This window comes from Motacilla alba, chromosome 18 (genome assembly GCF_015832195.1).
Source record: "Motacilla alba alba isolate MOTALB_02 chromosome 18, Motacilla_alba_V1.0_pri, whole genome shotgun sequence".
NCBI lineage: Eukaryota > Metazoa > Chordata > Aves > Passeriformes > Motacillidae > Motacilla > Motacilla alba.
The window spans coordinates 5,992,771-6,012,395 of NC_052033.1; the positions used below are offsets into that span (position 1 = coordinate 5,992,771).

The following is a 19,625-nucleotide window of genomic DNA, read 5'->3' on the forward strand; positions in this document are numbered from 1 at the left end:
AAGGACATACTGCTTAAAGTAAACCTGGACTAATGTCTACAACAGAGATGGAATAACAAAATGCACTGATGCTGCTTAAAACTGAAAAAGCAAAGTGGTGAGAGATGCACAAAATACACGGAGTGAGAATAAACCCACCTAGCCAGGAACCAACAGAAGCACCTCTGATTAACTGCAGCACCCCCCGTCACTGGCATTTTTCTAACTGACACCAAATGAGCATTTACTACCCCAGAGCCTGGTGTGGCAAACACTTGAATGCGGGCTCCTTGACGGCTTGGCTCCTGCTCGAGGTGTAACCAACAAGATTTAGGGAGCTCCAGGCTGGGCCGGCGCTGGCAGGGAGCTGCACGCTCTGCCCTGCGCCCCAGCCCCGCACCCTAAAACAATGCATTAATTCTGCATTCGCCCGGCCTTCGGAGACGGTGCTTAACATGATTAGTGCTGCTGTCTACCCAACTTAAGTGCTGAGCGTGCTTTAAAAGCTAAAAGTAGAGCAGATGTCTTCTGCTACCCAGAACATTAGAGCTGAAGTCTTCTCAGAGGGCAGAGAATAAAGATGAAATCTTTTCACAAGGGGCATAAAAGAAATGCCAATATTCTTGCACACACTCCCTGTAGTACAGCTCTGCCTTGTTTTCTGCTGGGTCGGCTTGTTTTTTCTTTACTATAACCAGAAACAAAAGCTATTTTCCTGTAATTGTTTAATCAAAATTATTTTATGATTTTGTGTCTCTCTGATCCTGCCTAAGTATGCCATCTAATGTATTTTCTCAAGTTTTCCAAGTTAGTTTTCTGAAAAATAGTTTAAAACAGTAACCAACATTTGCTTTTTAGACTGTATTAACAGAAAAAAGAGTAAGTCATTAAATTAATGACTTGAAAATACTCACTGTAAGTAAAAGGATTTTTAAAAAGTATAAAAATGGCCTTTAAAAGTTTTTTGATAGTATTTTTGTGTTTAATGCTGTACTTACTGCCATGGCTATTTTAAATACCTGTAAAAGGAACGTTTTATTTGTGTGCATTTGCTTGTACCTAGTTGCTGAGGAGACTCTAAAGATAAAGCTAAACGTTAATTAAGGTTAGCTTTCCAGAAAACAAATTCTACAAACATCTCAGGAGTAAATTTATCATCTGATTTTTTTGAATCTGTGATCCACAGAAATAAAGGCCACTAGCACAGCCAATGAAATTAAACTTCAAAGGAAAAACCTGATGTTCCCAATTGTTTAATAAAATGAAAGAAAAAGGCCACTTCAAAAGTTAGTTTCATAAATTATATACAGGATCCTTGAACAGCTCCTTGGCCACATGCTCTGGTGCTATCTTACATGACAAATCTGCGGCACTGAGCCCCACGCTGACAAGACTCGCCATGCATACGCTGATTACGGCTTTGGAAGGACCACCCAGAAAGACAATTCCACTGAACACCTCTCCTCCAGTAGCACCAGCTAACAGGGAATACACACACCAAATACACTGCCTGAAAAATTAAATCCTTGCAAATAATTTCAAGCAGAAATGCACCTACTGCAAAAAGGACAAACTAGACCCACTTACTTCTCAGTGCTGTCGGATGCTCACACTACCCCAGTCCACCAGCAAATCTGTTTCTGTCCCAGTTGAAATGGTCTTTGGCAAAACTAATATTCCACACTGAGAAAGCATCTTGCCTTTTACGTGCATAAAAACATGTCCATGCCTTGGATAAGCACTGAAGCTCTTTTCTGGTTGCTATGTAGTTCTACTGCAGAAAAAGCCTGTTTGGTGAGTCTTCCATCTTCCAAGATATTTATGTTTTGTTTTCACTGCATCTGTTTTGAAATATTCCAGAAACCTGGTGTTGAAAGCAATTGACCATACGAACATCCTGTTCTCTCCACATTCAAGTCTCAGCTACGTTTCTCATACAGACTGATGCTGAAGCATTTTTAACAGCTCCCCAGTCCCAGGAACATGCTGGTCTTTGTGCTCCTCAGGGCATCACTCACAACCCTGCAGTTTCCCAAACCAGTGCCTACATAAAAGCAGAAAAGTTGAAACAGATCACTGTGCACTTCTAAAACCTACAGCTGTTACTTTGGAGCACAAAGATTAAAATTTCAGCAACCAGGTCCTTCCTCCATTCCCACTGCTGGATGATGCAGGATGCTGAGCCACAAAAGCACTGATGGGAGAACATGAGAAAAACAGCCTGGACACATATGGTTTGACTTAACATTAACTGATTAAAGGTATTTTGAATAGTTCCACAGCTAAATTACATGCACCTGTTGCACGCATTAGTAGCACCTACATCCTACTCCAAACACAAGGATGAGGGCCCGGGGACGTAAGATTCAAGAAGATTACATTTCACATGTTTAGCACTGGAACAGAGTAGATTTATTTATCAATTTCACAGTTTCCTTGAAATAAACCATTTACATTAAAATAATTCAACCTAATATGTCATAAAAATAACATTTGGACACACTAATTTATACCTTTTTATATAAATTTACTGCTAATTTTATGATCTGTGCAAAAATAATTTATCAGCATCCAGTTTGTAGCATGGATTTTCAGGGCCAAACCAAATGAATAATAAGAGAAAAATGTTCCCCCCTTTCTAATACCTTTAATTTCAGTAATTAACCATAACAAATAGAGCCAGTCTACCTAACACGTCTAAGCTTTTTTGATGTTTACACTTTTTTGCTCTGTCAGCGAGGTCACCAATGGATATGCTATTTTTCCCTCCTGCACCATCCTGTATCTGAGCCTCCACCCTCTGGGAATGCAGTTTGGGTCCACCTTTCCCAAAGGGAAGCTCACAAACCAAGCAAAGAGGAAGACAAGCTCAGGTACAGAACAGCTCCATATAAGAGAACCAAGAGGGGGCAGCATTCCTCAGCCTGGAAAAGGACAAGAGAGGAAGAATACAAGAGATGTCTGTAAAATCATAAAAGGCACAGAGAACCAACTGGGAAGTGAGTGGCCATTGCCCCTCCCAGTGCTAAAAAGGAGAATTGGACAAATCCATGGAGGGAAGTTTGAACAGATACAGACACCATCGCTGTCTCTGACAAAAGACCTGCTGGAAAGTCTTCTGGAGACTTATCCCCTCACGTCTGTACACATCTTAAGTATCTACTACCATACAATTTTGTTATGGAATTTCACCTTCTAAAGAAAAATACCCTTTTCCATCTCCACTCCAAGTAAGTGTTGCAGGGTAAGCTCAAGGGATAATGAAAAGGAGAAGGAACCTCAACAGTGCAGAAGCAGGGAAGAGCTGGAGGCACCAGCCAGATTTTCCAGGCTCTCACTCCTCAAGAATTCCCACTATCCCTGCAGGCACCCAGGGAGTGGGTGGGAGCTGCCCAGTTATGCTTCATGGAGGACAAGAAGAAAGTCTCAGCTTCTAGGAGCTCCCATGTCCAGCATCCTCCTTCCAGTGTTGCCAATAGGCAACAGGGCCAGGAAGAGACTAATGAGAAGACCTAATGGGTCTGAGACAGAAGGCCATCCATGAATCCTGCTGAATAGAGAATCCTTGCACCAGACGGCCTTTGGCTTGACCATCCCTGGGATGGTCTTTCTCATGTGAGAAACTAAGAAAACAAAGCTTGCTTATGATTTAAAAAGAGTGGGGAAGGCTTTTTGCAGTTACCTGTAGAAGTGCTGTTTATGCTCAGTGCTGAACAAGTACCAAAAAGTTGAGCTTTTCCAAATTTTTCTCAGGGAACATTAGGCAAATCAGTCCTACCACTCCCCATGTCCCACCTGTGACAATTACAGATCCCCAGCTTCAGAGATGCTCTGTGGACTCTGGAGATAACACTAGTGGTACCTGAAGCCATTTAAAGAGACTTACAGACGGTCACTGGAGCACTCTGCATCCTGCCATCCAGAACAACTTAGCAGCTGCCCTCAAATGTAAAAACCTGTTCAAAATAAGTCAGAACCCATCACAATTAAGCTACTTTCGTTATTGAAGATCATAATCAAAATCAAAGAGATTATCTACTCTGAAGATTTCAAGTGAGATCTGCTGAAATAAAAATATAGTTTGGAAAAAGACTGCAAGAAGATGACTATGTTATTACCAATAACTTTTACATCTGTCATTAATTTTCACTTGGTTTTATCTTCTCTCCCAGTCTGCATCCAATTTCACATTGACTCGTGTTTTATTACAATCCCAATGCGGATCCCATCAACTGAAAAGACTAATAATTGCCTATGAAATGCCTATGAAATGCAGCAAATAGTGCGGATATTGTTTCCCTTTTCCTTAGCAAATCACAGCATCTTGAGGCGACTGGCATAAAGGAGGATCGACAGCCTTGAAACGATCTGTTTCCAGCATGGAAAGCAGCTACAAATACTTATGTGAGGACCAGAATGTTTCCCCCCAAACCTGGAAAGAGTTAATCAAGTTACACTGCTTGAACACATTAGTGAATGATGTTGAAATGGCACAGAAACATTCTCTAGCCCGGCATATCCCAGACAAACTTCCCCCAGTGACCATAATTTAAGGCAACATTTTAAAACAGCTCTTTAAATCTCAGCGCTATGGAGAACTGCTGAGGCTTGTAACAGAACCTCTCTTGCCTTCCTCCCCTGACAACACACCGAGCTCAAAAGTATACATTTAACACCCAAGGGTCCTACCTGTCTTTAAGGAATTTTTATAAAGTAGATAGCTACCCCGGGCTATTTAAGTACTTTGTAGTAAGACATCAATGGCATGTATAGAGATATTCCTTTGATCATTACACCACTGGAAATAAATAAGAAAACAAGCCCTAAATCTTCACCATAAAAATTTATGCTTGGAACTCACCGACGTAAGAATCATCATACCACAAAACCACAAATAGTATTCAATTCAGTCTCTGTGTTCTCACTCATGTGATAGCCTTTGATATTCCCCATGATAAAAAATGAATACATTTTACTACAAAGATGATTTGTGAACAAAGCCCTTTTTATTTTGGTTTCTTACTGAAGAACAAGAAATCTAAAGTTAAAGGAGGAAATCAATAGCTGGGCTAATTATTAGCCGAAACCAACAATAAATGAATGAAATGGAGATTTTCTCTTTTGTAATTTCTAGCAGCACATTGCAAAACTTTCTTTTTATTGTTCCATTTCTCAGTTCAGAATTGAAATTATCATTAATACGAGGCAGAATTTAAACTGTTTTCATTTTCATTGCCTACCCTGAAGATACAGAACCATCTTCCTTTTGCTGTATAACTAAGCCTCACCAAATGAAATGTTACACAAGTTTTATTTTAAGGGCTGCTCTTGAAGAAAGAGAGGATGTGAACTTCTGTGAACAACAAGTGCAGAGAGAAGACTAAGATTTGTAGATAAATCATTCGTTATATTAAGATATGAAACAGGCACCCAAAGAATGGCATAAAATGTAAATGAACTTTGGGATCTGGTCTCTTAATTTGACAGCTGTTTGACAACTGCAAAATGGAAAACTGACCTCAGACAACTGTGTATAAATGAGACTATTAAGCAGAAGAATTTCATATGGAATGATACAATGTACAGTGCAGTAACTCCTCACAGGGGAATAGATAAATGTAGACTGGAATTTTTATTGTCTTTGAAGGTTAAAAAGATTTTAAATGTTAAAAAGACTTGAATTTCACAAAGAGGAACTCTATGCTACATTATCACAATTAATGCCACTTTCTGAAATACAATGACTGTCGCCGGCAGAAAGAATGCTCACACAGAACTCACAGGCATTTTAAAAAATATATCCAAGGATATGTGTCCAGTATATCTCCAGTGTCTGGAGACACAGAAAAAAAGTCTTTTGCACTTGAGCTGCAAATTCAAAGTCAGCAAAACTTCACAATGAATAGGTCATGGGATAACTTACTTGAGGGGTTTCTTTGAAAGTGCTGCACGCAGTCACAATTACAGATGGAATCTGTATCACCAAAGCAGCACCAGAACCAACTGATCCATGGAGGGAGTGGCTTAAGGAAATACTCTGCAATTTTGGCCCCTATGGACAGATCTTCCTGGAAAGAGCAGCAAAGCAGTAAGGGGGAAGCTTTTACCATGACTGCCTGAAGAACGGTTAAAATTTTATATTCTCAGCAGTAACAGAGAATTAAATGTGAAACAGAGAGAAAGCCTACTTTTAGATGTAACCAATCATTTCTACTCATCCTTCTGCTCTATATCCCACTGAATAGGGCAGATCTTCCAAAAGCATCCCCAAGCACCACTTCCTCACATTCTCCAGCAACGTAAAGAGCCATTTGTGATAAGTATGTTTCATTTCAAAGCAGTTAAGCACTTGGCTCTTTATTCTATTTCTCTCTCTGGGACAAATACTTAAAATCAGCCTTTCCTACCTCTCTTTTTAACCACAAAAAAACAACAAAAGTTGCACAACCTGTAATAGAAGAGACAAAAAAAAGCCACCCAAGCACTTGCAGCAAAATCCAGACTTAAAAAGTTAGAGCTTTACAAGCTAACCTAACAAAAGGTTAGCAGTGACAGCAGCAGTAGCAAAGATTTTGAGAGTCAAGTGACTGCAGTGGCTAGACTTTTGGATAAAAAAGCTATTTGCTGGCCATTACCTTTAATTTTCAGTAGCACTTTGTTAGGGGTGCGATATATTTGGGGGTTTCAGTTTCTGGTTGTTAGGGATTTTTTTTCTAGATCTTGTGATCAGTTTTTATGTCTCAATGTAATTCAAGTGGCCAGTAGCAAAACTGAAACTGAAAAATAAACAAAGCAAATACCCAAGATATCAAATGAGATATAAGCACCATCACCAAAACCTTGAACATCCAAACCTCTTGGAGTGAGGAGTTGCACTGTAACTGCACTGTCTGCAGAATCACAGTCACAGAATATCCTGAGTATCCTGAGCTGGGAGGGAGACACAAGAATCATGGAGTCCTGGCCCTGCACAAACAACCTCAGCAACCCCACTCTATGCCTGAGATGTTGGACTAACAGTCCTGGAGCTCTGGCAGCCTTGGGGCCAGGACCATTCCCTGGGAAGCCTGTTCAGTGCCCAACCACACTCTTTTGCTCCTTTCTAAGTTGCCTTTGCCTAAATTTTCTCATTCTTGTTTTCAAGAGACACTAAATAACCATCTCTTAAACATCTTCTCCCAACCAGTTGTGCTTTTACAGCCCTTCATGACACTCTGCCTCACTGTCACCTACTTAATGCTACTCAGAAACTAATTATGACATTGTAACAATACTACTGATTTATTCTTGCACAGTCCTGGCACAAAAACAGCTCTACTTCAACTCTAGTCCAAGTTAATCCTAGATATGACCAGACCTATGGAATCACGTCTGCATGATGACTTGAACAAAGTTTGTGCTTTACAGGTTATCCATTTTCTCTGACTCTAGCAGTAACTCTAATAAAACACTTGAAATCTCCCTACAAAACTTGCACTGCCCATAAGCCTCTGCATCACCTCTTGGCTCCACTTCAAAAGAAACTTTAGAAACATCCAGATCAGTAGGGAGTTGAAGTCAACCAGCATTTTACAGGGGAGACACGAGTGATTTCCACCAGGAGTGGTCTTGCCCTGAAGACTTTAATCAGGCATGAAGAACGTGAACTCAACACACAGATCACAGTTCAATATCTCCCCATTACAGCTGGAACTCTGCCAGGTGATATTCTCCATTTGTCCCTTCCACACACGGCTCTGCTACTTACCCTCACGCCAACAGGAACCTTCCTCACCGAGGAAAATGCAGCTGAGAAGAAGGAGCCTGCCTGAAGCAGGGCTGGCTCTGCTGCACACTCCTGCAGCCAGGAAGAGGCCAAGAATCATGGTAAAAAAACTTTGGCAATCAGGCTGTAACCAGCACAAGGAGCAAGAGAAACACAGCAGAGACTTCCCTTCATTGTAACTTTATTTTCTGTTCCCAATTCTGCTCCCTTGCTGCCTAAGGCCATTTCAGATACCGATAAACACTTTTATAATGGGTGCCCTTCAAAGATAATATTTTGCTTTTAATGCCCTTTAATAAACACAAGGCATTCCAAGCCTTTAAGCAGCTTGTAAAAGGTTATTATTTTTAAAAGTATCTAACTTCAGAACATAAAAATGAGTTTGAGGCCGAACTATCCAGCCTGCTCTCAAATGCCAGCACCTTTATAGTACTCTCTGAAGTTACAACAGATTGTCATGTCTCTATTGGGAGCACCAACGTAAATCTCAACTGTAATAAGAAGTCTTAAAAGGAGAATTATAGGACAGATTTTCATCTTCTAGAAGTCTGGTTTACTTCAAAAATTTACATAATCTATACAGATCCAGGCAGAGTTAGCCTTCAGTGACCCAAGAATACCAAACCTCTGAGATTTGCAGACACGTCTGGTTTAAAGTCAAAGCTTATGTTATTAAGCTGCTGTAACTCTTACATCTCCATTCACATGTTCCATTTTATTTCTTGTCCTAGTTTAATGATACTTCCAATGTGTCCTGAGCTTTTCAATCTGGATGATGTACCTAATAATTTTGGTATTGAAAACTAACCTACTCTTTCAGTTTCCATACAGATCTCATAAAAGCCAGAAGAAATGGATTACTGCCCAGAGCTGTGGTTCACTTGTTCATTAAAGAGCTTCTGCTTAGAATCCTCTTAAAGAGCCACTTAGTGGCAAATGGCTATTCAACACTACAAATAAAAATTTTCTAAAACAAATTTACTTCAGCTTTCCATTCATACCAGTGTTATAATCACTCTTTCCCATGACAAGTTGTGCCAAGACCCTCCCTGTCCCTTTTCTCATATCCTAGAGGTACCTCTTTTTGCTTCTCTCTATTACAAGCTACAGCAGAGAAAGGGATGATTGGAACACCTGCCTGTCCCAAGCTGTGGCAGATCAGATCAGAAAAGCCAACATTGCACTACACCTTCCTTGCAGTTTTGGAAAAAATAAGTCAAAAGCCACACAAGACAACTAAACTTCTTGCAGCCCATACAAATGAGCATTTGAGTGCTTGCTCCAGCCCAGGCTTGCAGCAAAGCACAATCATCTCTCTCCTAGACGGGTCAACTCTTCACAGTCAACTGACAACTAGAGTGTGGAACAAAGTTAAAAGTCAAAGCCGAATGAAACTTTATTTTAAGAGAGACAACAGTCACGGAAAATTAAAGCAAGAGGACTTTTACTCCGTTTTGCTGCACATAAGTCCTTTCCTAAGATGACAAAGCAGAATCTGAACTTGTGGTATTTATGTCGTATTTTTAAACTATGGAAATTTGAAGAGAACCCTAAAATAGTTCAAAAGGGAAAGGACTACAAGAATGATCTGGATTTGTGTTTCAATGAGCTATTCCCCAAAGAAATGGTATCAGTAGGCTGTTTCAAGGAATCAGGAAATAATTTTCCTTAACCCTTCTGAGTCATACTTTTCCACATCGTTGCTATTTTTCATACAGCACAGTACACTAGGTCCTGTATTGCTGTTTCTGACAGGAGTCTAATTCAAGGCAATAAACAGGTTGAATATGGCACCATTTAAATTACAAAAAGAAAATTACATTTCACTACTTATCTAATAAGATTAGACTTTAGTACTTGCACTGCTAAAGGAATTCTGAGCTATTTGGAAATGTCAAAACATGTACTTATAGACTGGCAAAAAAGAATAGTTATTTTCACTCTTCTAAGCTTATAAAGGCAATACCCCTATGGATCAAAAGGCCAGATAATTCTCATTAAGTACTAGGTTTTCCCTTTTGTCTAGTCCTCTCTCTTCACATTCCCTCATTTCAGCCCTTTGAAATTCCTTTGTTCTGCCTGTGATCCGGGTTTGCGGGGAAAATCTGGCATTGGATCTAAAGGGAACCCCATGTCACTAAAATATTCCCGACAATTCATCACTTGATAAATTACTTCTTTCTTACCCCCTACCTTGCTTGCACCCAGTATTTCCACAGAACCTGTGAGTGTAGTGCTAATTATCCTGTTGCATCCAAATGCATCATCTCGAGAATCTCTGGATGCACAAAAGTTAATGGGCTTCTGAAGCTGGAACCCGAGAGCTCCAGTCCATCACACTGGTATTTCAGAATAACAGGAGTCTGTTCACTCCCAGCCCATGTCTATCATCAACACCTGTGCAGATGAAAGGATGGTTTCAGATGGAGAGAAAACAGAGGACCAAGAGGCTGTCTCCCTTGCTCTGTCCCAGCAGGACAAAGGGGACTGCAGCCCCTACACTGACATCTCTAAAAATTCCCCTTTACCACCCTACCACCTTGCTGGTGTTCATTTAGGAAATCAGCTGCTCATCAGAAACACAACCAGGGAGAGAAAGCAAGTCTGCCCTATTAACAATGGCATGTACTTACTTTGTGCATCCACAGAAAACTGTCTTTATCAAAACAGGAGCAGGATGATCCATAAAAAGGGGGCACAACATAAAATTCTTTTTTTATCCACTGTTTATGTCATTGTTGGATTTTAATATATATGAGATGCAACACAAGAGTAAGCATCAAACTCTCCTAGATTATGAAGCTTTATGCTAATAGTGAGAGCCACAGAGGGCAGAAAAGTAGTAACAAAGGTATCATTATACTCATTTTCATTATCTTTGCTGAACATCATGGAGGTGACTGGGGTCTAAGTCCTTAAGGGTCATGTGAATCCATCCACTTTAAGACTCTCTGCCTACCATGCTCACACAATATACATATGAGCAAAGAGAATTTCTTTCAACAATGATATGCATTAATTTATAGTATTTTTCTAAGACCTTTTATCAAGCTTCAGTTGTAGGTCAAATGATTCATGCTTTGCAAAGATAATCTTTGCATTTAAAATTTATCAGTCCTTCAGAGGTTGGTTCTCATTAGTGCTCATCAGTCCCACTGCTCATGAAATACATCCTCACAAGCTGAGCTAGTCTTACTCCCTATCAACAATTCCACCATGCTAACTTGATCCCACCATTGCAATTATGAATCATCCGTTGGAGCTTCAAGTTATGATTTTCAATGACCACTAATGAAGACTGCCTAGCAGTTAAAATATCAAAGCAGCATATATCAAAACACTTTAGAGCATGAGATAGACTTCCAGAGTTGGACTTTTCTTATATTTATTATCCACCGTAAATTACATCCCAGGCTGCCTCTGCCACTGACAGCCCTGAAGTGTGGAGTTCAACACCAGGTTTTAATAACCCCTCCTGCCAGTTGTTTGATCACTGGTGGGAATGGGGAGGGGGGCTGATGAAAGGCCAGGCGGCTCCTGCAGGCTGTCAGTTCAGTCAAAACAAAGGGGCTTCAGAGAGAGACAGAGATGCATCAGGTGTGAATCCCAAATGAGCAGCTGGGAGTGTGGGAGTGTGGCCTGACTGAGTTGACTTGACACTGCGAGTGTCATTCCCAGGAAAAGGGTAAGCGTCTGCCAGTGGGATCATTCCAGAGGCAGGAGGGGAAATGTGCTAAAGCAAAAACCTTGGAAAGTAATTTTGGACTATTTCTAAATCACTTCAATCATTCAACTACATCATTTTTACATACATCGTATGGAGCAAATCTCGTTGGCATTTAAAATGAGTTCTCTCATTCCAACATGACAGTGCAGTTATCTGTGAGGGGAAGGAGCAAAAAAATAAATTTTCAGAGACTTCAAAAGTGGGCAAGAAAGAACTTGGAGGAGTTAACTTAGCAAAAAACTTCCTGCACTGAGTGGAGGTGGTTTGCATGATCTGACAGAGGTCAACTCCTCCAACTTGGAGCAGAGCATATTAATAGCATTAGCATCAGAATAAAAAGTTCCCACTCCATGGGCATTCAATAAAATACTACTTTGGTAAGAGAAGTTTGGTACAGAGATAATGCCAAAAACACAGCTAGTTTTGGGGAACAGAACTATTGCTGTTCTCTTTTGTGTTGAATTTGTTTACTGGGATTAAACAGAAAGGGAACAGAGGGATGAGAATCATGCTATTTTTTACTTTCCACTTCATCAATAACCCAGGCATCTACCACTAGCCACCACTTTCTATGTATTTCTTCAACCCTTGGGGTGGTGGGTTTTTTTTCCTGTAACGGAGTTGTTAATTTTTTTTTTTTTTTTTAATTGGGCAGCAGGTCAAGGGGGGGATTCTGCCCTTCTGCTCTGCTCAGGTGAGACACCACCTGCCAAGCTGTCTCCAGCTCTGGGCTCCCAGCACAGGAAGGATGTGGAGCTGCTGCTGGAGCGAGTCCAGAGGAGGCCATGGAGATGTTCCAAGGGCTGGAGCACCTCTGCTCTGCAGACAGGCTAGGAAAGGTGAGGGCATTCACCTGGAGAAGAGAAGGCTCATTGCAGCCTTTCAGTACTGAAAGAAGATATGTAAGATGAGGACAGACATTTTTAGCAAGGCCTGTTTTGACAGGACAAAAGGTGAAGGTTTCAAAACTCAAAAGACAATAGATTTAGATTAAAGAAGATCAGACTTTTTTTAAATGAGGATAATCCAGTGAGTGGACTGACAACTGGAAGAAAGGTTGCTCTATTTTTACTTTATTCAGCCTTGTGCAACATCCAAATGACCTTCTTAGTTTGTCTTACACCAAAGATCACCTACAGGTTCCCTGGGCTGGTAACTGAACTCAAACCCCACATTTCGCTCCATTATTTTAACAATAACCTATCCTTCCCACTCCTTACAGCTACACTTCCAAGGAATCACCACTGTCAGGAGAAGATGAGACTTTAAGAGCAAAACACAGCCATCAGATCAGACCCTGAAGGGACAGGGATATTAACTTACATTTTTCTCTCATGCTGGATAACATATTTACAGTATTCCTCATTTTCAGCTCTTTAACTTCAGCTAAGACATTCAGCCCAGTGTACTTCCTTGTCAAGGTACGATCAGTCAAACCCAAGCACATCATTTTATCTCTTGGTTACTAAATTCAAGCCACTTTAAACATCCTGCTTTCATCTTCATAGTTCTCTCCCACTTTTTATCCATGCTGCAGTTACAGAAGAATGTACTTGACATATAAAACGTGCATGTGATTTCTTTAACATTTTAATGCTGTGTATTGTGTTGTAAACATCTCTTCATGTTTTATCTCCTTCTCCATAATTCAGAGGTGACTATCTTAGAAGTCTCAAAAATGACATGTCTCCTCTCTAATATAAATGTAAGCCTCTACTCCTTGAAGCTTGAGTGAGCTTTCAGAAATCATCAAAAAACAGAGCTATGAAAAAGCAAAATATTATTAACAAGTTAATATAAATTTCTCCCACCCCATTTCCATGACAGCCTGGAGTACAGCAAAAAAGAAGTTACAAAATTAGTCTTCACTAATCAGAAAGCCAAGGGCTTACTTAATTTATCTGTAACTTATAAGCAACAACACTAAAGCATTTATTTGTTTGATTCAAGACTAATATGCAGTGTTTACAAAACGAAACCCTAGAATATATTTCCATTTCCTTACCATAACTGCAACTAATTAGACTGATTCCTTCTTATGAGATTTCCTGGAGGTTTTGGCTAGCTTAGTAATGTTACAGACACAATGTATCTCAATCCATTCCTTGGTAAATACATTAAGTGATTTTTTGTAAAATCAAAACCCACTGTAAAATAACTTATTTTAAAATAAGATAGAATACCAATAAAGAACACCTGTCTGAAATAATTTTAAGTTACTTCAATGATGAAAAAAAGAAAGAATGCTGTTAGAAAGAGAGGGGAAAAAAAGACAAAAGCCATTTTAGCAGGTGGGACTGAGAAGTGGTGACATGTTGTAGTACAGTTCTGAAGGGCCGGAGGACATAACGTGGTGTTGGATGATGTGGAAGAGAACCAGGGAGCACTGGCTCTGGGAGCCACTGCAATGCTGGATTAGGTGTGAGGTACAACTCTGAAGTATTGTGATAGGAAGGAGTGAGGCAGAGGCAGAAACACCGGTGGAGGACAAGAGAAATAAAACACTATCTGTTCTCTGGCACCTTCCCATAGGAGATTCTTCCCTCACGGCCCAAAGACCCAACACACTCCACGGGAAAACCTAAGGACCCCTTGATATTTATCCAGATCCCCAGGATTCATAACATTTTCCACCAGCTCAAGTCTGTTTCTCTACTGTCTGTCAAAAATTATGCCAAGATACTTTTCTTGACATTTTCTAAACAAATGTCTCTAGAATGACCTTGCTGTACTGCAGGCACCACATCTCCCTTTTTTATTTTTGTCTGTATTTTCCAATACAACTTTTTCACTCTCAAGTCACAAAACAATAAATCAAAAGTTCCTTAAAAATCATTGGCCGATTTCACAGAATCGCCATCAAAATGCATTCTTCCTATTTGCCTTGGAAAGCAACGCTAGAATTTAGAATTTGTGAACGGCGAAACTTTTTTCTAAACACACAGCTGGATAAATATTCTAAAAACAATGAAAAAATACAAAGTTGTCAATCCGCACAGTCAATCTGTTTTTTCTTGTTGAAAAAAGTCGGGCAAGGATCTCCACTTAAGCACATTTTTGTAAGTTTCTGGCTCTTGCAGGCAGGAAAAAATAAGTTTAAAGTATGGCATACAACCATCTGAAAACAAGGAGGAAGTGATAATTAGAAGATTGTTTCAGACCAACTTCGTAAAGAAATAAAACACAATGTTTTGGTGTCTGTGTATGACTTAGCACAGGCCTGGCTCCAACCTCAGGACTTGAGTCAACTTAGTTAATTCAGCTTAATTCACTGGGGGGAAAACTGTCTCAGCTCCTATGAGATTGTTAAAATCAAGTAGTTGAGAGAAGGAGAAAAAAAAAAATAAAAAGGAAAACTCCCTCAAAACCTCAGAACCTGGCCACTTATATGTTTCTATCAATACTTTTATGAATTTTACAGAATCTTCATTACATTGTTACAGGACCAGGCCCCTCATATCCTGTCCTAAATCACAGGGAAGAATCTTACACAATTCACACTTCCCCTTCCCACGACATATGGGGGGACTGTAAATTGTGCACATAGATTTATCAGAGAAACAAGGAGCAGGAAAGATGAGTTGCCCTTAAAGATGTACAGATTTATAGCAATTTGGGAAGCGGAGAGATGGTTATCATAAAAAAAGGTCCTTAAGGGATAGAGAGGAGCAACAGGGGAAACATGAGTCATGAGCTGCCAGAGAAGTGGATGCGTATGGGGAGCAATGGACAGAGCAAAGTAGCAATAAAGGAAGTTCCAAGTCAAATGTGCTCCTTCCCAACAGTCAAGATGGATTACCCAAGATTTAAGTATTTACGGAAAATTAAATTCCCAGCCAATTCAGACACAGTAACACCAGGAAAAAAACCCTCAACGACTGAAAGGATCCACTAATAAACAACAGATCACAAAGCACAGCTCTTTCCTTTTGCTTCCTTACCAACTCTACTGCTTTTTTTTTTTTTAGTAGGAGTAATCTGCCTTCAAGGTCTCTCTACACAGTAAAGTGGGTCAACACGAGCGAGTGTGAAAATTTGAAGTGCTCAGCTGAAATTGTGAAAGGCAGTTTGACACACCGTGAGGCTGGGGTAACTTGCAGTGAGTAAAGAGTGAATCACAAGACCCAGCACAAAGTTATGCACTCCTCTTGAATCACCTTTCCTATTCCCAAGTGTCCAATTCCAAATTACAGCACAGAATTCCTGTACTTCTGAGTACTTCAAGAGTTTCAGAAATGGGTTCCAAGAGTTTAAAAAGTGCCTACTTTTGGGACAAAATACAATGAGCAATACATGGAAGCTGAAGACAAAGAAAATCAGTTACTTGTGTGGGAATGTCACCTCTCAGAAGATCTAGCAAAATCTCAATACAAGTTGCACAGGAGTCTCTAGATAAGGCATCATTAATTCTCTTTGTCCAGTAGTATCCACATCAAAAGTGAAGGTACATGCAACAGTAAATATTTCAAAGGATAACCCATAAATTTATTTTTTAATATTAAAAGGTAGTAAAGGAAAAAAGGGAGGAAAAAAGGGTACATCTAAAATTGTATCAAAACCCAGCAAAACTTCACCTTAGTTATGACAGCCTTTCTTCCCAGCCTTTGCGTGAAAAATATGTACATGATAACTAAATGTATTCTTCAGAAAATGCGTGACTTATTTAAAAATGTTTTTCAAGGCTATTTATGCATTTCCAAGTTAGGCAGGCTACCTAAACATTTCCAAGCAATTAAAAATCATGCATCATCCTTCCCGTTTTTCAGAGAAAACAGCCTGCCCCAGTTCAAAGTTCAGTGAAAAAAACACTAAAACTTGTAAAAACAGTAAACAGGACTTACTTCAGGCTGAGCAAAACGCGTGCTGATGGGTGCAATCCCAAAAAACACATCACATGCCTACAACTGAGGTGTTACAAGGTGTAAACCTCAAAGAGCCCAACTCAATCAAGTTGACTTCAGGGTGTGGATCCCAGGAAACTGCCACTCCTGGAGTCCCAGGAGTCACAAGTGGTGGCTGAAACCATGAAGTGCTGCCAATAGTGGCACTGCCGCTGTTCCTTCTTTTCCAGGCCACATTTACAACTGTTCACTAGTTAGGCTCTCCTTTGGGAGGTAGGGAGAGCCTAGGAGCCACTGTGCCTCACAATTGAGTGCAAGAGAGCCAAGATCAGTATCAAGCTCCACAGGCATGTTGACACACACAGGGAAGCTCAAGTTCAGGCACCTGGAACATCTCTGGCATGAGACAACCTCCACAAAATGGAGGTTCTCAGTTCATTCTGCAGATGTGCAGGAGATGCCATGATCCCAACCCGGACAAAATCCCACTGAAGTCCCACTACAGATGTTTTAAGTGGATCTGAGCCACTCTTAAGACAGATCCAACAAGGTCATACAATAACACGACCAAAGAATCTAGCCCATAAGGCTGGAGCCCCACTGGCTATTCTTACACTCCAATTACCCAGTTCTTCCTGTCATTTCCAGGGATCCAGGCTTGGGTATTACCAAGATAAACATTATTACTGGGAGGCTTAAAACCTCATCAACTCCATTCTATATAAACAAACTGTGCCTAGCAACTCCACTTGAATTCTCAGGCATATATTACTTTTGTGGTGTCAGTTTTAGCAGCTCAGAGCTCAGGCAGCAGCTGAAGGCACAGCACTCCCGGCCATCCAGTCACACTCCTGGCAGCGTTTCAGAAGCCAGGATGACACTGGTTTGCTGTACAGATGAAGAGATGGACTGACCTGATTGATGGAGTTGGCAGCACAGGATGCCAGGCCAGTTCCAAGGGAGGCAAGCAGGAAACAGGTGAGCTCAAAAGGGACCGGGGCCATGGCAAAGCCAGCGGACGCAGTGCTGACAACCAGAGCTGCAACACAAGTGAGAGCACAGTTCAAAGCATCAACAACAAACCATCTTTGTACATAACACTAGAGTTATGGCTTTCAAAGCCTGAAGAACTCTTGTGCAGATTAACTTTTTGCTATCTTTATGGTTCACACTAGCTCCAGGTACTGGGTATAATTAATACAAACGCTGTACATAAAGAAATCAAAAATGAGAAGGAGAACTGCCAGAAATGAAATAAGAAACGCAAAAGCAGCAGCACATTATAAGAAGATGTGAGGATACAACTTGTGTCTCTGTGTTCCCTATTTTATGGATTTGCTACAGGACCAACCTGCCCCACACAACACGCACAGGACAGATATTTGTTCCAGTAACTCACACATCACTACAAAGTCTAACGCAGAAGAAAAACAGTAAGAAAAAAAAATCCCACACTGAGATACATGCTTTATATCAAATTATAGTAAGAATTTAAGCAGTGCAAAGTCAAAAAGATATTTGGGGCATATAGCTACAGTAATTTCACTGCACAATCTCTCTTCCCACTGCTCCTATTTGACATGCCCACTTTGGGCTGAAAGAAAAATCACATCATCACAGAGACACAGCAACACTTAATGGCCTCAAAATTTGAGTGGGTTCATTAAAAAATCCATTTCAGTTTTGTCATGCAAAATTGTAACTTCAGTACAGTACTGCAAATCACATCCTTAAAATAAAAATTACCGAAGTTTTAATCCCAATATTGTAATTACCAAATAATAGGCCTCAAAAGCCTCACTTTTGGCAAGAAATGGTATGACATGACAAATTTCTTACACTATGAAAGTCAGTACACTTATGGAACATCTTGCTCATGACCTTGAACCTTATAATCTGAAATTATTAGTTATTAAACAGAAGGTATTTAAATTATGTTCTGATGTAGTTACATGCTTCAGACCTCAGCTATCTTAAATCAAAGCATCAAAATGTTCTTATCTTCCTGATTCCTACAAAGTTTCCTTTTCATCTGAAGTTAAATGACAAACAAATAATCTTTGCTGACTGAAAATACCTGGATTATCTGTAAAGCAGCACTATTTGAGATGAAAAACTAAATGTCATGGCAGAGACCTGCCAGTAAGGATGCACATGTGAAGTGCTCATTTCAAGAACTGTGCCTGCCTAAGAACCTTAGGATTTAATCCTGAAAACACAGTGGAGAAAACTTGCTGCCCATCACAACTTTTCTCTAAGTATTAAAATCCATTGATGGCTGATTATTATTATAATAACATGCATATTATAATAAGCATTAAATATTTAGCCTTGTTACAGATTCACGGACTACTTCTACAATACAGTGGATCTATGACAGAACTTCACCCTCTGAGCAGCTCTGAAAGAATCACAGATTCTGCTGCCTCACCAGACAAATGAACATGATGGTACTGATCATTCTAAAAGACTAGATCTTATTTATTATATAATTACAACACTGTGTTAGTTTCCAAACTCTTCAATCCTCCTTAGGAATGCACAAGAAAACCTGAAATGTGTTGGTACAACTGAGAGAGTTCAAAAAATGCACTGAAAATGACAGTGAACAGTGGTATTTGCATTTCCAAGAGTGATTACATTCATTTTTTTACATAATAAATCACACGCTCGCTTCTAGACAAGAATTTAATTAAAACTTATCTTAGAGAGCACTTTACACCAATTTATTAGGGGAAAACACCAACTCATTTACTGGAGAAGAAAGGTGGAATGGATTGGCAAACAGTCAGTGTAACATTACCAACTACCCTGACCCCAAAGAAATTCTAACACTGTAGAGTTACAGCACTAATTAAAGTCCCCATTGATTTCTCCAGATTAATTTTAGCCAGTCATTTGAGCATGACTTATCAGGATCTCATTTAAAAAGGCTACAGCACATCCTCTCCCATATCCCATTAAAGCAGGTACTTTTTCTTGTTCGGGCAGGGTTTGCACACCAGGAATCCCCTGCTTTCTTCATTGCCCAGATATTCCAATACAGCGCACTAGCAGTAAATAGGAAAATGCTCCCTTTGGATTGGGAAGTTTATTTTCTTTAAGTGTGGAAGCAATAATTTACTCTTCAACTTCCCTCATGGAGGAAAAGTGTATTTAATTGAGATCACATCAAGGGAATGAGGTCATTGACTCTGTTTGTTTTTTAATCCCTGTTAGTTTAGTGCATTAGGGGCCAAATTAACTTCATCTAATTGCATAATAGATGGAATCGATCCTTTCAAGACTTGTTGATGGGAGCTGGCATTATACA

At 40.0% G+C, this 19,625-nt stretch overlaps 1 protein-coding gene across 2 annotated transcripts in view; it reads right to left on the reverse strand.

The window, feature by feature from the left end:
* Positions 1-19,625, reverse strand: part of LOC119709323 (protoheme IX farnesyltransferase, mitochondrial) — a 95,373-nt gene that overhangs the window by 67,530 nt on the left and 8,218 nt on the right. For both annotated transcript variants that reach the window (XM_038156937.1, XM_038156936.1), the window contains exon 4: positions 17,227-17,351. In XM_038156937.1, the coding sequence (XP_038012865.1) occupies positions 17,227-17,351 (125 nt within the window). The remainder of the gene's footprint in view (positions 1-17,226; positions 17,352-19,625) is intronic.